We start from the raw sequence: 20,779 nt of genomic DNA on the forward strand, positions 1-20,779 counted from the left end.
GCTGTTACGAAGTTAGTCGGGAATATACCGATTCTAGAATATTAGGTTTATTCGGTTTACAATCTTTAACTATTATATTTAGTTACTTAGGCTCCTCTAGTTACTTAGGCTCTTTTAGTTGCTTAGGAATAAGGCGGGGCCTAAGGTTCCTAGAGGATTGGTCTGACTAAGATCTAATAGTAAGGGAAAGCTTCCGCTTAGAGCTTAAGTGAAAACCCCTAATTAGTAAGGGCGAGTAAGACGTATCTAGAAGCTTCTTAGGTAGCGTAGATAGGCTATTATTATTAAGCGAAGGAGAAATAGATATAGAAATACTACCTTAGGGATTCGAGGTAAAGACGACCGGATTCTCGTCTTTACTTATAGAATCACTAATAGCTAAGTTAATATCCGATTCCCTAAAGCTTTTATTTAAAATTGAATAATTATTAGGGTCACTACCCCTTATATTACTAGGAGTATAGTCGGCTCCTTACTATAGCTCTAATAAGTATCGTTTACTCGAATTAATGTCGTTAGAGCTAATTAGATTGATAGTACCAATTTCGTCCTTATCGGGAGTATCTTTAACTATTAGCTAGACTCTCGATAAGGATTGTCGGGAGCGTTCGGGTATTACGCCTCTTAATTCAATTTCTTCTAGTATTACTTTTATTGACCTCTCTAGTAGCCCGATTGTTAGACTTATTAAGCTAACCGAACGAATATACGTCTTATTCTTTATATATTAGGTATCTAAGGTTTATAAAGATCTAGGCCGAGTCGAGGTATATTAGTAGTTATTATTTAAATTAATAGCGGAGTCGTAAGAAGTTATATCTAAGTTGCTTAGTAAGTTTATATTTAGGCTGTCCGGGAGGTACTTATCGAAATCGTTCGGGAAAGATTAATTAGTATCGGCGGATATATCTAGAAAATAAAGATAAATTAGGTCAAATCTTCTAAGACGTTATATTTCTAGGCTTCTTTACCGGACGAGTTTTAGTCGTTCGGTAGAACCACCGAGTCTAACGATACTATAAGATAGCCTTAATTTAGGCTACTATCGATAGCCGATAAGAAAAATTGTCTAGAGCTATTATACTTTACCTTATAATCGATTAAATAGTCTATATTAGCTCGAATCTACTCGTAAAGGCCTATAACCGTTTCTATAGGTAATATCGATTAAAGTTTATAAGAGATACGGACTATATCTAGAATCTATAATAGTATTAATAAGTATTAGGTCCTAAGTAGAGTTAAGCCTATCTCTTTCTCTAAATTATCTCTAGGTAAGAAGTCGAAGCTCCCTTATTCTCTATAGTGATTAGCCTAGAAGAGTCAGATAGTATAAGTTCCGATTCGGTAGCTAGCTTATATTAAGAGAAATCTTAACCTAAAGTATTTTAAGGGTAAAGCTTCTAAAGAGGACTAAGGAATTTAATAGTAAGTGATAAACGGGATAACGAGAGTACTTAAGAGATCGCTAATATACTTTAGGGGAGGAGGGGAGTAACGCTAACTACAAGGATAAAGTAGGTACTACTCTTTCTCAGCTTACCTTCGGCTTACCCTCTACTTACCCTCTACTTACCTCCTCTAATCGTAGGATTTATTATATTTATAGAGTCGAAATATATAGGATAGAAGGATTTATATAATATTTTATAAGTAGCTAAGGATATAAAAGGAACTTTACGATAATTTAACGAATTCAACCTCTATAGTTAAAGTAAATAACTATATTCTTTAGTCCTATTATAAGTTATTAAAGGAAAGGAAAAATGATTCTTATAAATTAATCATATAGGATTAGTTATTGTTAGCCAAAGCAGTTATTATATAATAGGTATTATAGACTAATAATAAACGTTAATTTATAATATAATTGCGGGGTACTTAAAGTACTTAGGGAGCGCTCTCTAAGCGCTTAGGGAGTAAGGTAGGGATTATTCCTCCGGTAGAAAATATAAATACGCCCTAGGACCTAGTTGTTAGACCTAGTATAAGTTATATAGTGCTATCTAGTAGGCTTAGCGGGTCTTATCACGTTATTTTATTTCCTAATTTCGTTACGTATATTAATTAGTACGTTATTGCACTTTTTCGTTGTCTACTAGCGCTTATCAAATACGTCCTAATTTAGGACCGCTTAATAAGCGAGCTTTAGCTACTACTCGGCAAGGCCCTTATCGTCGGTTATTTACTAAGAGAGCTCTAGAAATAGAAAGTTTATTATTCCTTTATATTCTATACCTATTAAGCGTAGGAATATAACAATTTTTACTAATCTTAAGTTGCGCTATAACTGGTATACTCTAATATCTACTCCTATAAGATTTGTACCTAATTATATCCTTCGTTACTTATATTTATCCTCGGTTATTAAGTACGATACTTATCTTTTAATATCTATAGCTTATCGGGTAGGTCGATTCGATCTTTTAAGGCTCCGTTAGGTTAAGTTTTTCCTAGGTTTTTACTAGATTCGTAGATAGGACGAGGGTATTAAGACTCCTATACTAGTAATTAGTTAGGATACCTAATTTAGGTATAAGAAATAATATATACTAGATTCGAAAGGTCTCTAAGCTATTAGTTCTATATAGAGGAATTAAATATATATATTTGCCTATTTTTTCGGATTCGGACGGCTATAAAGATATCGGATTTATATTCTAGGAAAAATTCCTTCGCTTTTTTAAATAAACTTCGCTTACGCCTATATCTTTGCTAAGATTTAGCTCTAATACTCTCTAACTAACGTTTTATAACTATAGTTTCTTTAGTATAAAATATATACCGAAATGAATATAGTCTAGCTCGAGCTAGAATAGCTTATTATATATTCCTAGGCGGATCCCTAAGGGGCTATAGTAGTTAACTAAAGTATACTCCCTACTACCTCTTCCTATAGGGAGGCCTACTATAGCGAAGGCTTCCTTAGTAACCGTTTATAATATAAAATAGGACTTATTCTCTTATCTCCGTTAGGTAAACCTACCCCCTCCTTTCCTTCGAAATCGTAATTATATCGTTATATCTCTATATAGAGTATAGAGGTACCTACTATTTATATAATTGCTACGGGCGGTATATTTCTAGCCCTATTTCTAATATAAATCCGCTATATCCTAGTTGACTAGATAGAATCATTTTTTATTTTACTTTCTAGATATTTGACCCTCCCTATCCTTATTTGTAGGTATCGAATCCTTAGACTATAGACCCGAGCTAGTATCCTCGTTTATATCTCTTATATCGCCGTTAATATCGCTCTAGTCTTTTTACGTACTGAATCGCTAGTAGACTCGGGCCGCTAGGTAGGCGAGCTAGCCCTTATTAATATAATCTTCTCTCTATTAATAGCCTACCTTAGTTTCCTAGCCGGACTGCTTAGAATTACCTAGCGTACTTATCGTAAGATCTATCGAGCAACTAGTTGGATAGCTGTTACTCTGCTGTCATTCTATATTATCGTCGAACTTTAAGGCAAAATATCTAGGTTTCCTCTCGCTAAGATATAAAACCTACTTACTATAATTATATATACCCCTCTCTATATATTATAGATTTAGCCTTACTAATAGATATAGGGTACTTCTATACTCGGTATCCTAGCTCTATTTTCTATTCTATACTTTCGTCGTTAGTCTTATAAAATCTTTCTCTAAAGCTATTAGATACTTACCGGACTTTTTGTCTATAGTACCTAGTAGTATTTTCCTACCCCTACTAGCTTAGCGAGACTATACGTCTATATAGCACTAGATATCCTAGGGCTAATAACGCTTCTAGAGTTAGCGAACTATTTATATCGTAACGGGATATTTTCCGGCTATAATACTCCTCGAGCCTTTATATTATTCTTAAGTAAAAAAATACTAGGGGAAAGCGTCCCTAGAATTATAGCTATAAATATCTAAATTATCTTACCTCGACTAGTATATATTAAGCCTAGTTAATATATTAACCTCTAGATACCGTCGGTAAGTTTATAGTTATAGACTTAGACGTACCCTTTTACTATTATATCCTAGTCTAGGGGTAGATAGGATACTTTAAAGCTACTTATATAACCTCGAAATAGCTTCTCTATAGATCTCGTACGCTATAGTACGCTGCCTACGGATAGCTCGGTATTATTCTTAGCCTTATTTACCGGACCTTATAGACTTACCGAAGACGTCGATCCCTACGAAACTACCCTAATAATTACGACCGGATTTAGGATCGCGACTTCGATCCTATATCTTAAGAAAATGATTTATAGCTATAATATATATATATCCTAAACTCGCCGACTATATCTAGTCTAGTAGGTAGATTCTATCGGTATATATATTAACTACGGTCCTTCGTCCGACCGAAGCTAATAAGAAAGAAATAGTAAGTATAGCCGAAGAGTAGATTAATAATATCCTTAAAGATAATATTATAGATAAGGGTTATATTAGTTGAATCTTCTATAGAGTTTGTCCTTATTACTAATAATATACTACGCTAGATACTTAGTATATCTATTTATATAGAGTACGGTCTTATAAATAGTAGAATACCGGTTAGAAAATATAAAAGGATATACTATTACTAGGGCTTACCTAATTATCGTAAAATAATCTTAACCGAAGTATCTAGGAGTTAGATAGAGAGACTACCGAATATCCTAGATAAGCTAGGTCGAATACTTATAATAGGTAAGTAGATTTCTATTAACTCGTAGTTATTACTATTTCTAATATTTATATAGTTTCCGTAAGCGATAGTCTTAGAGATCGCTTACGCGATATTATAAGAGGCTATCTCTACTAGGGTATTAAGCTTTTAGAGCTAGAATATTAGCCTAAGTAGGAAAACTATATAGATTATTACGAATTTCGATAACGGATACGCGGATACTATTAGAATAGTTTATAGTTTAGAAATCATAATTTATTCGTATATTTTATAAAGTTTATCTTCCTTTTCTTAATATTAGAGAGACGTATAACAAAAATTGACCGTAGTCCGTTTTAGTTAAGGTAGTAGTGCTAGCTGATTAGCTATATACCCTAATTTCGATACGAGGTACGAGCGGGTAAACTTTATAGGTTTAGGGGTCCGTTAGAGATTCTTACGTAAGATAGCGCTTACTTATATCACCCTTAACTTCCTCTTAGGGTAAGAATCTTTCTCTCGCTCTAAGAAATTCTATACTTTTATATATTAAAAAGTTTCTAGGCGCGTATATTATAAGTCTTTCTTATAGCGACCTAGCGCTTACGCCCCTATCCTTCCTAGCGGACTACGATTACGCCGATTTTAACGATTTTAACGATTTTAACGTAGTTTTTTAGAGACCCTCTTTTTTTAGAGGGTCGGTCGCCCTAAAGCCCTTATAAAACCCTTTACCGCCTCTTACTTCCCTCTTTTTCTAGGAAGTTAGGCTAGTATTCTCTCCTTAGCTACTAAACAGCGTCCTCTCTTTCTATATCGAAATTTATTAGCAATAGCTCGCCTTTATTTCCTTATCTATTATACCTAGATACCTTTTTAAGCTATTAAAATCTTAATAACATTTCTCTACGTTAGTCTCTAGGTAAATACCTATTCTTTAACTTAATAACTTTCCTCTTATTTATTCTAAAGGATTCTTACCTAAAATACGGTTAAGAGTAGAATAAAGATAATTCCTCTAATATAAGTGAACCTTATATCGCTTATAAACGGTGCTTATTAAAGCTAGCTAGTAAACTATTTTAGTAAAAGCCTAGAAAAAGTCGGACTATTAGATAAGGGGTAGATAGCGGAAGTCTTAGAGCGCGCTAAATAGGCTAGCTTTACCCGATAGTATATACTAACTACCCTTAATAGGTCGTATTTCTCGTTAACGTATCGAACCGATTACTATATCTCGTTTAGTATTACGGTTAAATTCGAGGTAAGTACTCTCTCCCTAGGCACTTATAGGTACTAGCAGCTAACGTATTAGGAATACGATACGGCGATAAACCCTTTTACTTTAGATAGGAAGTATCTTTTAGCTATAAGTCACTCTATATAGTTACTATTCTTCGTTCTAACTTTTAGTAGCTTATTCGGCGCTTTAGGGCTAATTTAGAATAGCTTCGGAAGTTAACAAGGCCTTAGATATATATAGTAGCTATTAGACTCGAGTCTACTAGATTTATAGATAGTTTTCTAGTATTAGAACCTATTTAGGATAGTTTAGTATTATTAGGTAATACTAACTTCGATACCGATCTTTCTCGCCTTATCTAACTATTCACTATCTTTAAAGGGAACTACGCTACCGATACTATTTAACCCGCTCTATATCTACTACCTTAGCCTCCTATTAGCCCTTATCTAATACCTAATATATTATTAATATTCGCTGATTCTCTATCGCGGATAGATAATCTAAATTTACCGGAGACTTCCTATCCGAATCTAGACGAAAGTACGCTTCCTAACTCGGAGCTAGATACTACGATAGCGTCGCTTATACCTATCTTCGCGCCTAGTTTCGATAAGGGCCTTTTATACTATCCGACGCCGCCTTCTTTTAACATTAAAGAACTTAGTATAAGGTAGCAACCTATTCCCCTAGAATTTAGACGGCTCTCGGATACTTAAGTAGAAAGTATAAATAAACCTATTAGTACCCGAGAGGACTATCTAGTCGTTCTAATAACGCTTAATTCCTCGGAAGAAAGCTTAAAATATTTACTACGTTCTTACGATACTACGCTCGATAATAATTGTACTTAGGGTATTCTCGATACTAGCGCCGATTCCCTCTTTATAAAGGATCTTAATTAAATACTACGTCTACTGTTTGATTATTAGGATTCCTATAAGTTACTTAAACTACCGGCTCTAGGACTTCTAGTATAATAGAGAGGTATAGACGGAGCTACGGACTACCTTCGAATACTTGATTACGAGTAGAAATTACCTTATTTGAACCCTATTATAAAGCGTATCGGGTAGGTATTACTATACTTTAATTACGAGGAGCTTTGTAGATACCTAAATAGGCACCTTTCCTATTCCTCGTTAAAGGCTAATATAACTTAAGTGCTAAATAGTATCCTCGCTGCTTATTAGGACGATCCCCGCTATTCGAAATCACTATAATACCGGCGCGATAGGGTAATAGGCTACTATATTCGCCGCGGTAGATAGTGGTAGAGGCTTATAGGTACTCTAGGAGTCGGTATACTTTTGCTAGGCAATACTTCTTTAGTTAACGTTATATATATCCGCCGTTAGTTTATCGCGTGGTTTGGCTGACCCGTATAAATAGGTATAATAAGTCGTTTACTAATCCTTAGATTTAAGCTTTCGTCGCTTTCTCTTAGAAAATACGCCCGGGGACTATACGTATATTCGAAGCGTTAGAGTCTATAGTAAAATCTCTTATGTTTGGATAAGTAACGGACGATCTTTATGAACTTCTCTTTAATAATAATACCGGTCTCCTCCGGCTAGTAGAACTAGTACGTATTTAGAATAAGGACGAATAAGTATTAAAAGTTCAACTTTCCTAGGATTCCTAGGAAGTAGTAGACGCCGAAAAGTATATAATACGCAAAATAACGAATCTTCTCGGCTAGGATTCCGATAACGTAGTACTAATATAACGAGTGACTCCCGAAGTCGTGAATCTTTTAAATAAGCATAGATAAAGTATCAATCGTTAATACCCCTTTATATTATACTATTGTTGCCGAATACTCTTATCGTACCTAAAATTTTTGTTCTACTATTATATACGAAAGACTTAATTTATTTCTAAAGCTTAGTTATAGTATAACTATAATATATACTACGTTAAATATCCTCTCTTATCCTAACTACTTCTAAAGACTTTAGACTATATACCCTAACCTACTCCTATCCTTTACGCTAGATTCCTATTTTAATTCTATATATACGAGTAGAACGTACGAGCGGATATTAGAGTAAACTAGGCTAGGCCGATAAGATCGCCGGGACTCTACCGAATTTCTATTAAAAAGGGTTACTAAAAAATAGTAAGCGAGTTTAGAGCGAAGTTACTAGGCGGCTTATAAACCTTTTTTAGTTCTTTAAAGGAGCTAGCTAAGGTAATTGTAGAAAGAAATTCTATGGTAGCTAGATAAGCTAACTAGCGTTTAAGATTATTAATACCGACTACCCCGTCGTCCTTGGCGTATTTTTGTATCAACTCTATTATGATTCTCGATATAGGCGCTAGGTCACTCGTTTGGACTCGGCTTATCTACTAGGGGATATAGTAATCAACCCGCGCTATTCGTTCTATTAGGTAATATTTCCGAAGAGGCGTCCTTATATTCGGCTTACCGATCTTGACCTCCCTACTAAGATTTATAAGAATGCTAGAGTAATCTAAAGAAGTATAACGGAAGCCCTAGGCTACTAAATAAGCTAGTCTTTCTAGAAACTATACTCTATCAACGGTTTAGTCGTTCTGTGAAAAGATGTTTAAGGTATAGACCTAGGATATAATAGTAGCTAGCTGTTACTAGTCTAGGAAAGCCTTATAAGTAACAATATGATCTAGTGATAATGGGTCAAATTCGCTTAGAGTATATAGGGAATTAGAGGTACAAAAACATTCCTAGATAGAAGTAATATTCTTATAATTTATCGAACGGAGAACTTTAAGGATTTTATTGTAGTCTATGCTTAAGAATTGACGAATCGCCCGTATAGTACGCCTATCGGAAGACCGGATGTATATAATAACTATTCTAGCTAGATTATACTCGTAGTGTTTCTTATAAGTGTCCTAAGGGGACTCGTTCTATAAATTAAAATCCGAGCTAGTACGGCTGTTCGCTTAAAGAGCTAAGGCTTATAGCGAACCTCTAATAACCTTGCCGCTAGGCTCTAGAGGTAAGGATAGAGGGGATTTAGTTAGGTAGGAACTAGGAACGAAATTGCTAGACTTCGATTTAGGGTCGGAAAATTGCGATACTCCTTTATTCTCGGATAGAAGTAGTGTAACCTAAGACGGTTGGACTCTTATAGCTCGATTATTAGTATTCGACTTTATGATAGAGCTGCTTATAGTTAGATCTAGGTAAGAAAGTAAAGAAAAAATAGCTTTATAAAGTATTACTTATAGTCTTTTAACGACTCCCTGACGTGATATACTACGGGTCACTAAGGGGCCTTATAGGGGTAGGGTAATAAAGAAGTACTACGCTAGGTAGATTGGCTGAATTTAGCCGGGGCAAGTATAAATAAAGCTCGATCCTAAGTTATATCGTGAGATCCTATTCTTTCCTATTGCTTTATCTTATAATAAGCCGCGTTTTATTTACCGAAGAAGAGGTGTAACTAGTAAGTGAGCGGCAACTAAAATATATTAGAATAGCGAAAGTTAGTATTAGTCAAATCTAATTCGATCCTCCTTTACCTCGGGATCTAGATCCTAAAAATTTGGATCGACTTCGTAGGGTCTTCCGCTAGAACTATTGTTACCGTCTAGATATTGACAATTATATCCCTGCTATCGTATCGCTATATAATCTCGCTAATACGTTAAGGAAGGCCAATATATTATAGTAGTTACTATTAACGACGGATACTCGTTAACTACCTAGAATTAGTTTTCTAGATAGGTAGTTACTTAGGCTTTATAGTCGTTACTATATCTAGGCCGGAGCTAAGGTACTACCTCCCGCTAATCGTTAGTAGACGGTAGATCTTTACTCCGATAGTAACTATACCGAGAAAAGATGGTTAATTATATACTAACAATTATAGTAGATATTAGCGTAGAGCTTAGAACTTCCTTAGTAGAGGAATACGCTAACGAAAGGAAGCCGACCGACGGTAAAATCTATTATAAGATTCGATAATACGAGGGCGATTACGATAAAACCTTCTAGGAGTGATGGTTTGTACGTCTATCGCGTAGTAACTAAGAGCGTTTAAATTAGTTAGATAATAAGAAAAACCGCTATATTCGAGGTGCTTTTGATAGGTTATTGACGATTCCTAGGCTTTAGCCGGGGGGGATAAGAATTAGTATACTTTATAGACTAATAGCTTCCGGATATATTAAAGTGAGTTCTAGAAACCTAGCTTCCTTCTACCCTTACTAATTAAACGCTTCGTTCGTTATAGGAGACTATAACTTATCTATACTATATTTAGGACTTCTAGTCCTCCCTAGTCGCTTCGGACTACGCCTTACTAAAGAAGATCGACTAGAATACCATGAATTCCCTATAGCTACTAGCGCCCGGTAAATTATATACTAATAGGGGAACTGCTTATAGAATGATCCTAAGCGGCTAAGCTTTTACCGAGTTTAGCGACGAGGAGCGACGGATTATATAGTCCCGAATGTAGAATTTTGATAGCCTAATCCCGTCTTTATATACCTTTTTCGAAGACTTTAAGTACCTAGAGGCCTATACCTACTATATTAAGCGGCTCTATGGTCTAATCGATATATCGATCTGGAGAACTATAAGTTTAATATTTATTCTACCCTTAGAAGAGGGAACCGCGATATTAGGAGTAGTAGATTCGCTTATCTAGATATTAGAGTCTACTTTCCGACGCTAATAAGCAACTGATATAGAACGCCTCGAGATAGGATATCTATAAATATAGCTTTACGCGATAAGATACTATACCTTGATACCCCCGGACCTAAAGAGCGATGATAAGTTGTTAGTAAAATCAACTCGTTCTAAGCCCGATAAGAGGGCGATTTACGAGATAGCTAAACTCGCTTACTAGCTTAGCTTTTAGTCTACTAAAATCGATATACTAATTAAGAGCTCCCCCGATCATTAGATCGTACGATCGGCTCTCCTATAAGCCCGAAAGCCTAATCGGTATCGATACGATAGCTAGGATTTTGATCTTTTAGTCAATTAGATTGTGAGCTATTTCGCTAAGGCTGTTTCCGACCGACTAGAGTAGCCTTAGGGTCTTCTAGCGGATAGCGTAATAAAGCTAAAGACCCGTACCGGGGAACCCTAAATACGGACTTATAAGTAAGATAGACCTTTACTTTTCTTAGACCGTTTATACGCTAATGTTAAGGTTACCGATAATATTATTAGCTTTTTCGTCCGCCGTTATATATATTTTATATTTTTCGGAAAGTCTACCTAGGTTGTGACTAGCAATATTAACTAAGCTAAGGACAATAATCTAGATTAAGGGATAGAGGAGATACCTCCTTCGCTAATATTTGTCGAAGAGGACGGCCCCCTTATTACTTATACGCCTATACTAGACCCCTATCTACCTTACGAGCAATAGGGGGAGCTATAGTAGTAGATAGCTGAAGTGATTATAGGGCGAGGAGGTAGTAGAAGTTAGTAGCTATTACGGACGGACTAAAAAGAAAACGCGAGGCGTCGACGAAGGCGAAATTATCAAATATACTAAGCTATCTCGCGCCCGGCGGGGGATATAGACTAAGAGCTAATAGAGTTAGAACTACTAGACGTAAATCATAATTAGGTTATATTAAACTAGAGTAGTTCGCCTAAAGAAAATTCTATATTAGTCGGGCCTTAAAGCTAGCCGGAGCCGGTCGAACTAGCGACGGCTATTACGCTTTTTTCCCCTACCTCTACTATACTAGATATTAAAGATAGTAGGAGTAACTATATACGAGTCTCCCTAGACGTAGTTCCGCTCGTAGAGGACTAGGAAGAGCAAAAAATGGCCGAAGAGGCTAATAAAGACGATACTCTAGACGAGTAGACATAGGTCGACGGTGAAGTTCGGCGAGTTTCTCTAGAATTAGAGGCAAACAATTCCTTAGTATACAGCTAACCCCTACCGGAAAATCTAGATAAATTTCTTGCTAGTTTAAGAAGAGCTTAGGAAGAATAGGAATAATTAGAAGAGAGGTTAGAAAATAAGCGGCTTTATTAGGAGCTCGGCGAACTAGAGCAACTATAGAACGGGAAGCCTTCTCTATAAGAAGATAGATAGGATTTATCGCTACTACGCCTTAAGTACCGATCCGAGGAACCCGCGTATAGGCATATCGTGGATGCCGTAGTGGCTTTAGACGCTATTACCTACGAAGCGTTGGTAGAATCTCTACGCCTAGGAACGCTAGGATCTACGATAGATCCCTACCCTACTCCTCTAGTTACTAAAGATACCTCTGTCCTAGATTCCTCTATAGCCGGTCTTATACCCTTAAGGGCGGTCGAGTAGCGGCCCCCTTAATAGTATATTGAGATCGAGCTCTGGTCCCTTAAATGAGGAGAGTAGAGACGGTTAGACCGGCTCCGCGTTAATCCGTTAGATCTATCGCCGCTAGAACGAGTCGCGTAAAAGTATTTATAGAAGAATTATTCCCTATACGATAAGAATTTATATAACCTAAGGCTAGCCTAATATTACTATGTAGCGATAGCTAATGGTAATAACGCCTTCTTTATAGTTTCCGAGTATAAGGAGAAGAAGCTTACGGCAGAGGGTCGAGTTATAAAGGAGAAGAAACTCCTAGGTATAGTATCTCGAGTATTAGACCGGGTAGAGGGTAGAAGGTATCCTAGGTTCTTATAAGATACTCCTTTTAGGTCCTTAATAGACCTATATGGCTTGAAATAAGAGCGTACTATAGATAAGATATATAATACCCTAAGAGGAATCTAATAGGTATGGTACTAAGATAAAAGACTGCTTTTATATCTATAATAGAGCTATATAGAGTATCCTATAAATAGTAATATAAAAGGACGTTGATAATAGATTGTTTTTAGCTAGCTTATTTTAGGAGTTAGGATTATATAAAAGGCAGAGAATAAGAGGCTCTTTCCGAGAGGGCTTAGTATATGGGAAAATCCTTTTAAGAGGGAATTAGTCATAGTAGGGCCTACTAAAGAGTATAGGCGATATAGAAGGCTATACGTTATATGAACTGGCTCTTCGTGTTACTTCTCTTCTAGTCTAATCATTCTAGGCCTAGACCAATCCTAAGATGGTCTAGAGGTTACTATACGGGTTACGACCGCCGGTTTAGCCGGACGCTGTTTAGTAAGGACTGATTTTATTGGATTATTAGCCTACTATAGCAGCGGATCTCTATAGTGGCTTTTATTAGATGTTAGTATAGCGGCGCTCTAGGGGCGCTGAATAGTGACCTAATAGTGAGCTAGTCTAGAGTGCTACTATAAAGGCTATATTAGCTTATTGAGTCCTACTAGATACCCTAAGGGCCCTGAACTATGAATGATCGTAGCGTAAAAGGCCCCCGCCTTCTTATATAATACCATATTAATCTATTTCTCTGCTTTTTAACCTTTGAGTCGATAATCTTCTCGCCTAAGCTATATATCCCTATTATTTCTTAGTATTAAAGTTATTCGACCCCGCTGTAGAAATATAGCTCGAGTATTATAGGTAAGTCTTTAATTTTATAAATAGAATTATTTTTTTCTAACTATTACGAAGAATCTTATAATCCGGTGTTATTTATCTTCTTATTAGGAAAGAGAAAAAGCGCTTCTCGATTCATGAAGCTTTAGAAGGCTCTTTTCTAGCTAGCGCCCTTATGCCGTCTATGATTGAAGATGTTGATAAAGCTGTCTTTGCTTGTTGTTGTGAATTCGTATATACTAGCGATTATTCTATTCTATCTCCTATATTAAACCCTTCGGGAAGAGATGCTAGGAAATCTCGCTCTAAAGAAGACTTTACTCGGTAGGATTTAGGACGATAGGATCCTCGGAATCTAATAAAAAATATCTTCTACCTAATAATACTTCCTCGTATCTATAGGTACCTACTAGAATAAGCTAACTAGACTTTACGAGCGTATATCGCTGAAGACTCGATTATTGGTTATCGATATAGCTATATAAACGTGTTTTTATATTACGCTAGAATATACCGGTTTGCTTATAGAATAGACTAGAGCTTACTGCGTTCCTTATCACTATATCGGCTGATTTAATCTCTCGAAAACTTCGAACTATCTAAAGACCGTATAGGGGATATCGTGAGGCTTTTGGAATTTTGTTTCGAAGACAGTAAGAATATAGAGGATATATAAGACGTATTGTAATATTATACTATATAGAATATAGAAGTTATAATATAAGATACCGATTTTTTAAAGCTATTAGAAAGAATACCGTCTTTAGAAAAGGCTGTCTTTCGTTTAATATAGAAGTAAAAGCTAGCTTAATAGTAGTTAAAGCTAATACCCTAAATAAAATAATAAGAAATATCTCCTTACTAATCTATGATTTGATACTAGAAAACCTATATGAGAGTAAAGGGAGGAAAGGTTAGAATTGAGGCTTAATATAGAAGCTAATAGCTGTTCGAGCTTGTTAGCCGATTTGCCGCTGAAGAAGTGGGTCCCGTAATGGCCTCCTAGACGTTAGCCCCTGACGTATCTTATTAGATATAGTCCGTCCCGAAACTAGTGCTACTACTTTTATTCTTATACTGTTTTTCGAGCTCGTTTAGGTAAGCATACTAGTCTATATTAGGAAAAGCCTCGGAGTATTGATCTTCCTATATCCTTTAAAAATATAATACCATATATATATCATACTAAGATTAGGATACGATACCCTTATTTGATTACTATATAGGCGATCCTTAGTAACCTTTTCTACGCGTAATTTATATATCCGTGCTACCCTATCACTCCTAGGAACGGCCTAATATACTACTAGTAAGGATTGATTTTATTAGCTTATTAGCTTGCTATAGGAGCGGGTCTTTATAGTAGCTTTTATTAGGCGATAATATAATAGCGCTACGGACGTAAGACCATAACTAAAAGCAGAGCTAGGGCCTAGCTAATTACTATAAAGAGCTACGAGAATCCTCTTCTAGAAAAAGAATATCGAAGAAAACCTTTGCTCTCTACTATCCTACTATTAAATTAAAAAATACTACCGCCTTTGATAGATATCTTTCTATCTCTAAATACTCTCTATATAATACGGCTTATATATTATAATTAAGTTTGCCCTTATTTAGATAAAGATTGTTCTAATTCCTAATAATTGCGTAGAGTCCTATAATCTAATCTCGTTTATTTTTTTATTAGTAAAAACTAAAAGCAATTCTTAATTTACTAGGTATTAGAAAGTTCTTTTCTAAGAAAGGCCCTTAAGCTAGTAATAATCGAGAGTATTAATAAGGAAGTCTTTAGTTATTACTATAAGTTTGTATACTCTAGGGATTACTCTGCCCCGTATCCCGTTCCGTAATCTTCTAGGAACGGTACTTTATAGCTAGAAAATAGGGAAACGTAATACTAGGAAGAGGCGAGTAGATAGGATTCTTCTAGCCTAAACTAGAATCTCTTCTACCTAAAGGGGCTTTTACTTAATTATAATATCCTATTAGTAGAACTTAGCTATATACCACGATTAGGATCTAAGAAGGACTTAAGTAATAACCCTTTTACGAGCTATATAGCAGTGTTTCTAAGTCACGCTAAAATCTATCGTTTTAGAATTAGAATAGGGTAGCTTTCTCTTATTCTCCTATCTTTCTATCGGTTACTACGATTACTTAAGAATTTTACTCTAATTAAAGAACGAACGGGAGATATCGTTTAGCTATTAGTATTTATTTTTAAGGATAGTAAGTATATAAAGAATTTAGAAGTTATACTACGAGACTATATAGTCTAGAATATAAAGATTTTAATACGGAATACCGACTTTAAAAGATTCCTAGGGCGAAACTTATCGTTAGAATAGACCGTCTTTCGTTTAATATAGAAATAAAGGTAAGCTTATAAATTGAATATACTACGATCTCTATACTATCTTCCGTATATATAGAGGTTAGATTGAAATTAATAACTAATATACGCTAATATAGTTAGTTATAGTTAACTAATAGTTTTAGTATATTAGCCTAAAAGGCGTAGCCCCCCTAAAGAACCTTACAGTTAAACTATCCCTTTTTACGCGAAGGAGTAAATCAAATAGGTCAGTTTAATAGCTTACTATAAGCCCTTTTAAAGAGCTTAAATCTTAAGTAAGCCTAAATAAAAGATCCCTTTAAAATTTTGTCTTCGGAATATTTGACCTTTAAGAAAATTGTAGGGCGCAAATTTTAAGAGGCGGTATAATTTAAGAGATTATAAAATCTATAGCCCGAAATTTTCGAGCCCTAAGAATATTCTATTATCCTAAATATTGTATACCGATAATTTTCGACTCTAGCGGTATTAACCGGATATAAGAAATTGGCGTAATAGTTATAAGGTACAAAAGCGTAATATAGATAAGGTATATAAGATATATAAGTATACCCGTCTTCTACGATATAGATATACCTATTCCCCTATTATAATATTTAAATTTTTAAGTTCAATTATCTTATATTATCTAGCTACCTTACGAAATTGTAAGAAAACTAGAATATTCTATTGATTTCGAACTAACTATAAGATATAGAGTAATAATCTTAATCTATTAGACGACGTTAATATCGATAAGAAAGTTAAAAATAACCCGAGGGTCTACGACTAATACGGTCTTAACCCTTATCCTCTAATTATATATTATAGACTTTATAGTATTTATAAACTATAATCGTTCTTAAGCTAATAAAAGAGGATTTCGAGTAAAATTACTAAGTAAGCGTCGACCTTAAATTTAGTCTTAAATAGAAAATATATATATATCTATCCTATAAATAGAAAGTATTTAATAAACCCCGAAAATTCTTTTCTATATATAGGGTATAGATCTCGATTAAGCCGTTCTTCGTATACCTTATAAATTAAATACCCGTATACCCGTATATACTAACGATCCGGCTACTCGTAGCAAATATTATAGTTTAGAATACGTATTCGAGAAAGCTCCTCTTAATACTAGTCTTTCTATAGGAGAAGTTTGCTCTAAAGTTCCTTTTAATACCGCTCTTCCTATAGGAGAAGCTTACCCTAAAGTTCCTAGACTTACTTTTATAGTTTTTTAACTTCTTAATCGAGAATTTTAACTTCTTCGTTAAGTATCTTATATAGCTTCTTAAAATAGGTATCCTAGTCTATTATTAGCTTAGGAAATTAGAGCGTCTCGGAAAAGCCATACTAGAGTATTACGTTATTTTCCTTTAGCCCTTTTACGTTTACGTAATAGTTCTATTCTACTACTCGTAGTATCGGTTGGTTCGATTAGGATCCTAAGAGATATACGTAGAGATCTTCTTTAGACTTATAAATCGGTTAGCCGCTAGCTTAGGGGTAGTTCGTTATCTTTAATAATAATCGTACTTAACGGACTAGTTATCGTGGCTTAAAAGGAAGAGAGGTATACCTAGATACTAGGTAGACTAGATAGGAGGAAAGTAGAAGTCTAACTAAGCTAGAGTTAGGGTATAAGGCTTATTATATACCTAAGAGCTAATAGTTCGAGTAGGCTACTACTAAGAGACGATTAGATACTACTTTACGTGATTTATCGTATATATATATATAACCCGATTAGATTATATAAAACTAAGATAGTATATATAAAGTATTAAGTACTATAAAGCACTTTATTATCCTAATTATAATAAGGAGCTATTACTAATTCGGAAACTATCCTATACTCGTTCTCCTCGCTCGGGGGATTCGTATAGAACCTCTCTAGTCTATATTCTCGCTAGATACGGTAAATACGATTCTATTCTAATTAGAAGTAAACGGATACCGAGTTAATAGCTTCGTTAATTTATAGCCAGCCTATTCTTATTTTTAAAGGCCCTATATCGAATTCGGGTATCGCTAACGACTCTTATAGGGCCTAGAACTAAGGCCTTATAGCTAGCTTTATAGCACTCGATATCTATCCTAGAACCATACGAGTAAGCGGCCGAGAGTAAATCTACGACGCTAAAGGCTATATAATATAACCTTAGGTAGGGGCCTAAGATAGGGCGGATAAAGCGGAGTATATAGTATCGAGAAGACTTTATAATAAGGGGGGTTAGCGTAATAACAGATACTTAATAGAAAGGCCTTACTAGTAGAAAGTAAGCGATCTAGATAGAATTATAGATATCTTTGCCTCTTTTATTTTTACCGGAGATACTATTCGATCCGACTCCCTAGTCGTTCTAACTAGCGTAGGCTCTAATACTATCTAGTCGCTTAGGGGTAGAAACACTAGGGTGATCTAGCTATCTACCGTATCGTATAACTATATATTAATACTTTATTTTCTAGTACGTCGGGCTAAAAGCAAATATATAGTAGTCGGTAGGGGCTAGAGTAAAAGAAAGGGGGCGGCGATAAGTATAAGATAGAGAGGCAGAAAAATAGAAAAGTAAGAGAAAGGGAGGAAGAGTAAGTAAAGACGGGTCTTTTATATCGGCGGGTATTGAAGGTAGGGTTACATAACGGTATATTAGGGGCGCTAAACCTAAAAAGGAAAAACTAACCCGATATAGTAATTTATAGGTCCGCCGTTTACAGAGTACACAAAGCTGCACTTAATGCTTATATTGAAATAGATAGCTACAGAGGATATTATATATAGCGAAAGGTCGATAGGCGTAAACCAAGAAATATCCCGATAGTATAGCCTCTCTTATTCGCCTCTCCTCGGTTTTCTAGACCGAGAACTAGCCTTATTACGTAATTTGGTTGAATAGTAGACTTAAAGGGATGATATGTTTCGACCTAGGAAGTAAGTCGTAATCTCAGACTATAATATTGCCTCTTTTTCCTTTAGCCGTACGAGTAGTATATTCTCGTCCGATATATACGTATGTTTTAATAGGGGAATAACCGCTGTATAGGCTAGAGGTAGTATTAGGCTAGGGTCGGGTACGAAAGTAAAGAAATATACCGGTTTTAGACTAGTATTAGACTCGATCGTAAGGATAGCACTCCTATATAAGCCCTAGATAGTACTAGAGCGATAAGATAAAATAGGAACGGAAGATTTCGAAGGGTCGGAAAGTGGCCTAATTGAAGGTCTCCTTTTCTTCCTCTTTTAATACGGCTATACTATATTATAAAAAGTGTTCTCGTCTTAGTAGTCGCCGGTGCCTCGACCTAAGCGGAGTCGCTTCTTATATACTACTGTAGCGGCCCTTATACTTATCCTAGCGGCTCCTTGTTTCTAGGACGTTAACGGTATAATTATAGCTATCGATAGGTAGCGTACCGGGGGTTTAGAACTTAGTATCGTTCGAGCTCGAGAATATTTTAATATAGAGCGAGCTATCGGCGGAAAGGACGGCCTAGATATAGCTAGCGTGTCTTTAATAGTACTAGGATCTTTAGCCTGCTTATAAGCCTTATTTGCCCTTAAGTATAGATTTTAACCTAGGTTAGATATCTAACTCGGCTCCGAATTATTTTCGTAATCCCTACTATCTAAACTATCTAAGGGCTCTATAGTAGATAACTTCCGCTTAGCTAATTCTTACTAAAAACTACCTACTATAGATAGGTTACTAGAGATATAGTTCGCTTATTCGGGTATAGGTTCTAGTACAAATATAGGTACGGTTATATAGGGTATATACGATAGTTAAGAAGTCTCTATTTCTTAGGTATTAGGAATAGTATCTATAATATAAAAAAAGTTAGATAATAAGAGGATAATAGCTGAATTTTAATATATTATATTAGCTTACCTAGTAGATTATCTTCTCGTATATTAGGAAGAATAGGGTCTAGGTAATTTAGCCCTATAGGATATAGGATTATTCTCGCGGAGTATATCGATAGTACTAGCTCTAAGAAAGCTAGCGCGGAACTTCTACGATCTAATAGAATATTATAGGTAGCTAGTATATCTATTATTACTAAGGGTCCGATATCTTTTATTATTTTAGTCTAAGTAGGTCTATAGATATAATTGATCTCGAGGTTAAATATATTCTACTTATAAGTTATACCGGTTAGTAGCGGTGACTATCCTAGGGGTACCTTATACGGTCCTAGATAGAAGCCGAACCTAGTAGAAAAAGACTACTAGAGGTATCGTAATATATAAGCTAGGGCGTGGTTAGGGGGTACGCTTTTTATACTAGTAGAAAGCGGCGGGCGACTTAGGCTATAGTAGAACTCGATTTAATTAAGATCTACCCTTATTCTTAAGAAAGTAATAAGATATAGCGGAGGTAGAAACTAATAGATAATAAAGTAAGCTTAAATAAGAGTATAGTAGTTACTAGGCTAATATATCTACGTCCGTTCTAAATTATATCTAAAGAATAGGAAAAGGAGGTTAGTTATCCTTTTTAATACCTAGGCGCCGCTAGGGTATTACTAGCTAAGGAATTATATAGTATATCGCCTTATAGACCTTATATAACCGAGAACTACGATAGTACTACCTCGTTAATACTATTCGCTACTTACGTTAGGCGATTACTTAAGAGTACTCCGGACTAATCTAGCTAACCGGCCTCGTTAAAGGGCGCCTTAGGTTCGTAGTAGCTACTGTATAATATTATAGCCTCTAGGATACCTTAGCTAATAATTAATAGATTAGGAAGATATTAATAAGAAAAAAATCCCTTAATCCGAGCGGTAGCCTATAATTCGCTAATTACGTAAGCCGATTATATAAGCTATTAATTTTATAGATATTTGCGATATCTTAGCTTAGCGTTAGACCTCCTTAAGGTATTTTTGCGGTTAGATAGAGAGCGGAAGCGGGTCTAGCGAGCGACTTACCGGCTATTTAATCAGGGGTCGTCTGAAAGAGTAGAGGTAGCCGTTCTATAGTATACTACGTAGTATTCGTAAACCGAAGCCTAAGATAAAGAGCGGCTAGTAGTCCTCCTATATTCTACTTTAGATATCTAGTTATTAAGTAGACCGAGG

At 35.4% G+C, this 20,779-nt stretch overlaps 4 protein-coding genes across 4 annotated transcripts; 3 read left to right on the forward strand and 1 right to left on the reverse strand.

Annotated features, from left to right (window-relative positions):
• Positions 1 to 3,209: 3,209 nt before the first annotated feature.
• On the forward strand, positions 3,210 to 4,794 carry N7537_010129 (uncharacterized protein; the record flags this gene model as incomplete). Its single annotated transcript, XM_056901183.1, has 8 exons — positions 3,210 to 3,287; positions 3,370 to 3,402; positions 3,702 to 3,855; positions 3,963 to 3,971; positions 4,084 to 4,169; positions 4,309 to 4,371; positions 4,628 to 4,679; positions 4,733 to 4,794. Coding segments are annotated over 8 exons (537 nt in total), but the record flags the coding sequence as incomplete, so codon positions are not given.
• A 4,922-nt stretch (positions 4,795 to 9,716) lies between these two features.
• Positions 9,717 to 10,731, forward strand: N7537_010130 (uncharacterized protein; the record flags this gene model as incomplete). The annotated part of the gene is made up of 4 exons (XM_056901184.1): positions 9,717 to 9,813; positions 10,138 to 10,228; positions 10,347 to 10,509; positions 10,603 to 10,731. The coding sequence occupies 4 exons, from the start codon at positions 9,717 to 9,719 to the stop codon at positions 10,729 to 10,731; spliced, it is 480 nt and encodes a 159-aa protein (XP_056749852.1).
• Positions 10,732 to 11,670: 939 nt separating this feature from the next.
• Positions 11,671 to 12,177, forward strand: N7537_010131 (uncharacterized protein; the record flags this gene model as incomplete). The annotated part of the gene is given in 4 exon segments (XM_056901185.1): positions 11,671 to 11,708; positions 11,719 to 11,725; positions 11,820 to 11,861; positions 11,947 to 12,177. The coding sequence occupies 4 exon segments, from the start codon at positions 11,671 to 11,673 to the stop codon at positions 12,175 to 12,177; spliced, it is 318 nt and encodes a 105-aa protein (XP_056749853.1).
• Positions 12,178 to 18,971: 6,794 nt separating this feature from the next.
• On the reverse strand, positions 18,972 to 19,247 carry N7537_010132 (uncharacterized protein; the record flags this gene model as incomplete). Its single annotated transcript, XM_056901186.1, has 2 exons — positions 18,972 to 19,061; positions 19,107 to 19,247. Coding segments are annotated over 2 exons (231 nt in total), but the record flags the coding sequence as incomplete, so codon positions are not given.
• Positions 19,248 to 20,779: the final 1,532 nt, after the last annotated feature.

The sequence above is a fragment of the Penicillium hordei genome (assembly GCF_028827395.1).
Source record: "Penicillium hordei strain IBT 12815 chromosome Unknown utg000005l_segment0_segment0, whole genome shotgun sequence".
In the NCBI taxonomy this organism is placed as follows: domain Eukaryota; kingdom Fungi; phylum Ascomycota; class Eurotiomycetes; order Eurotiales; family Aspergillaceae; genus Penicillium; species Penicillium hordei.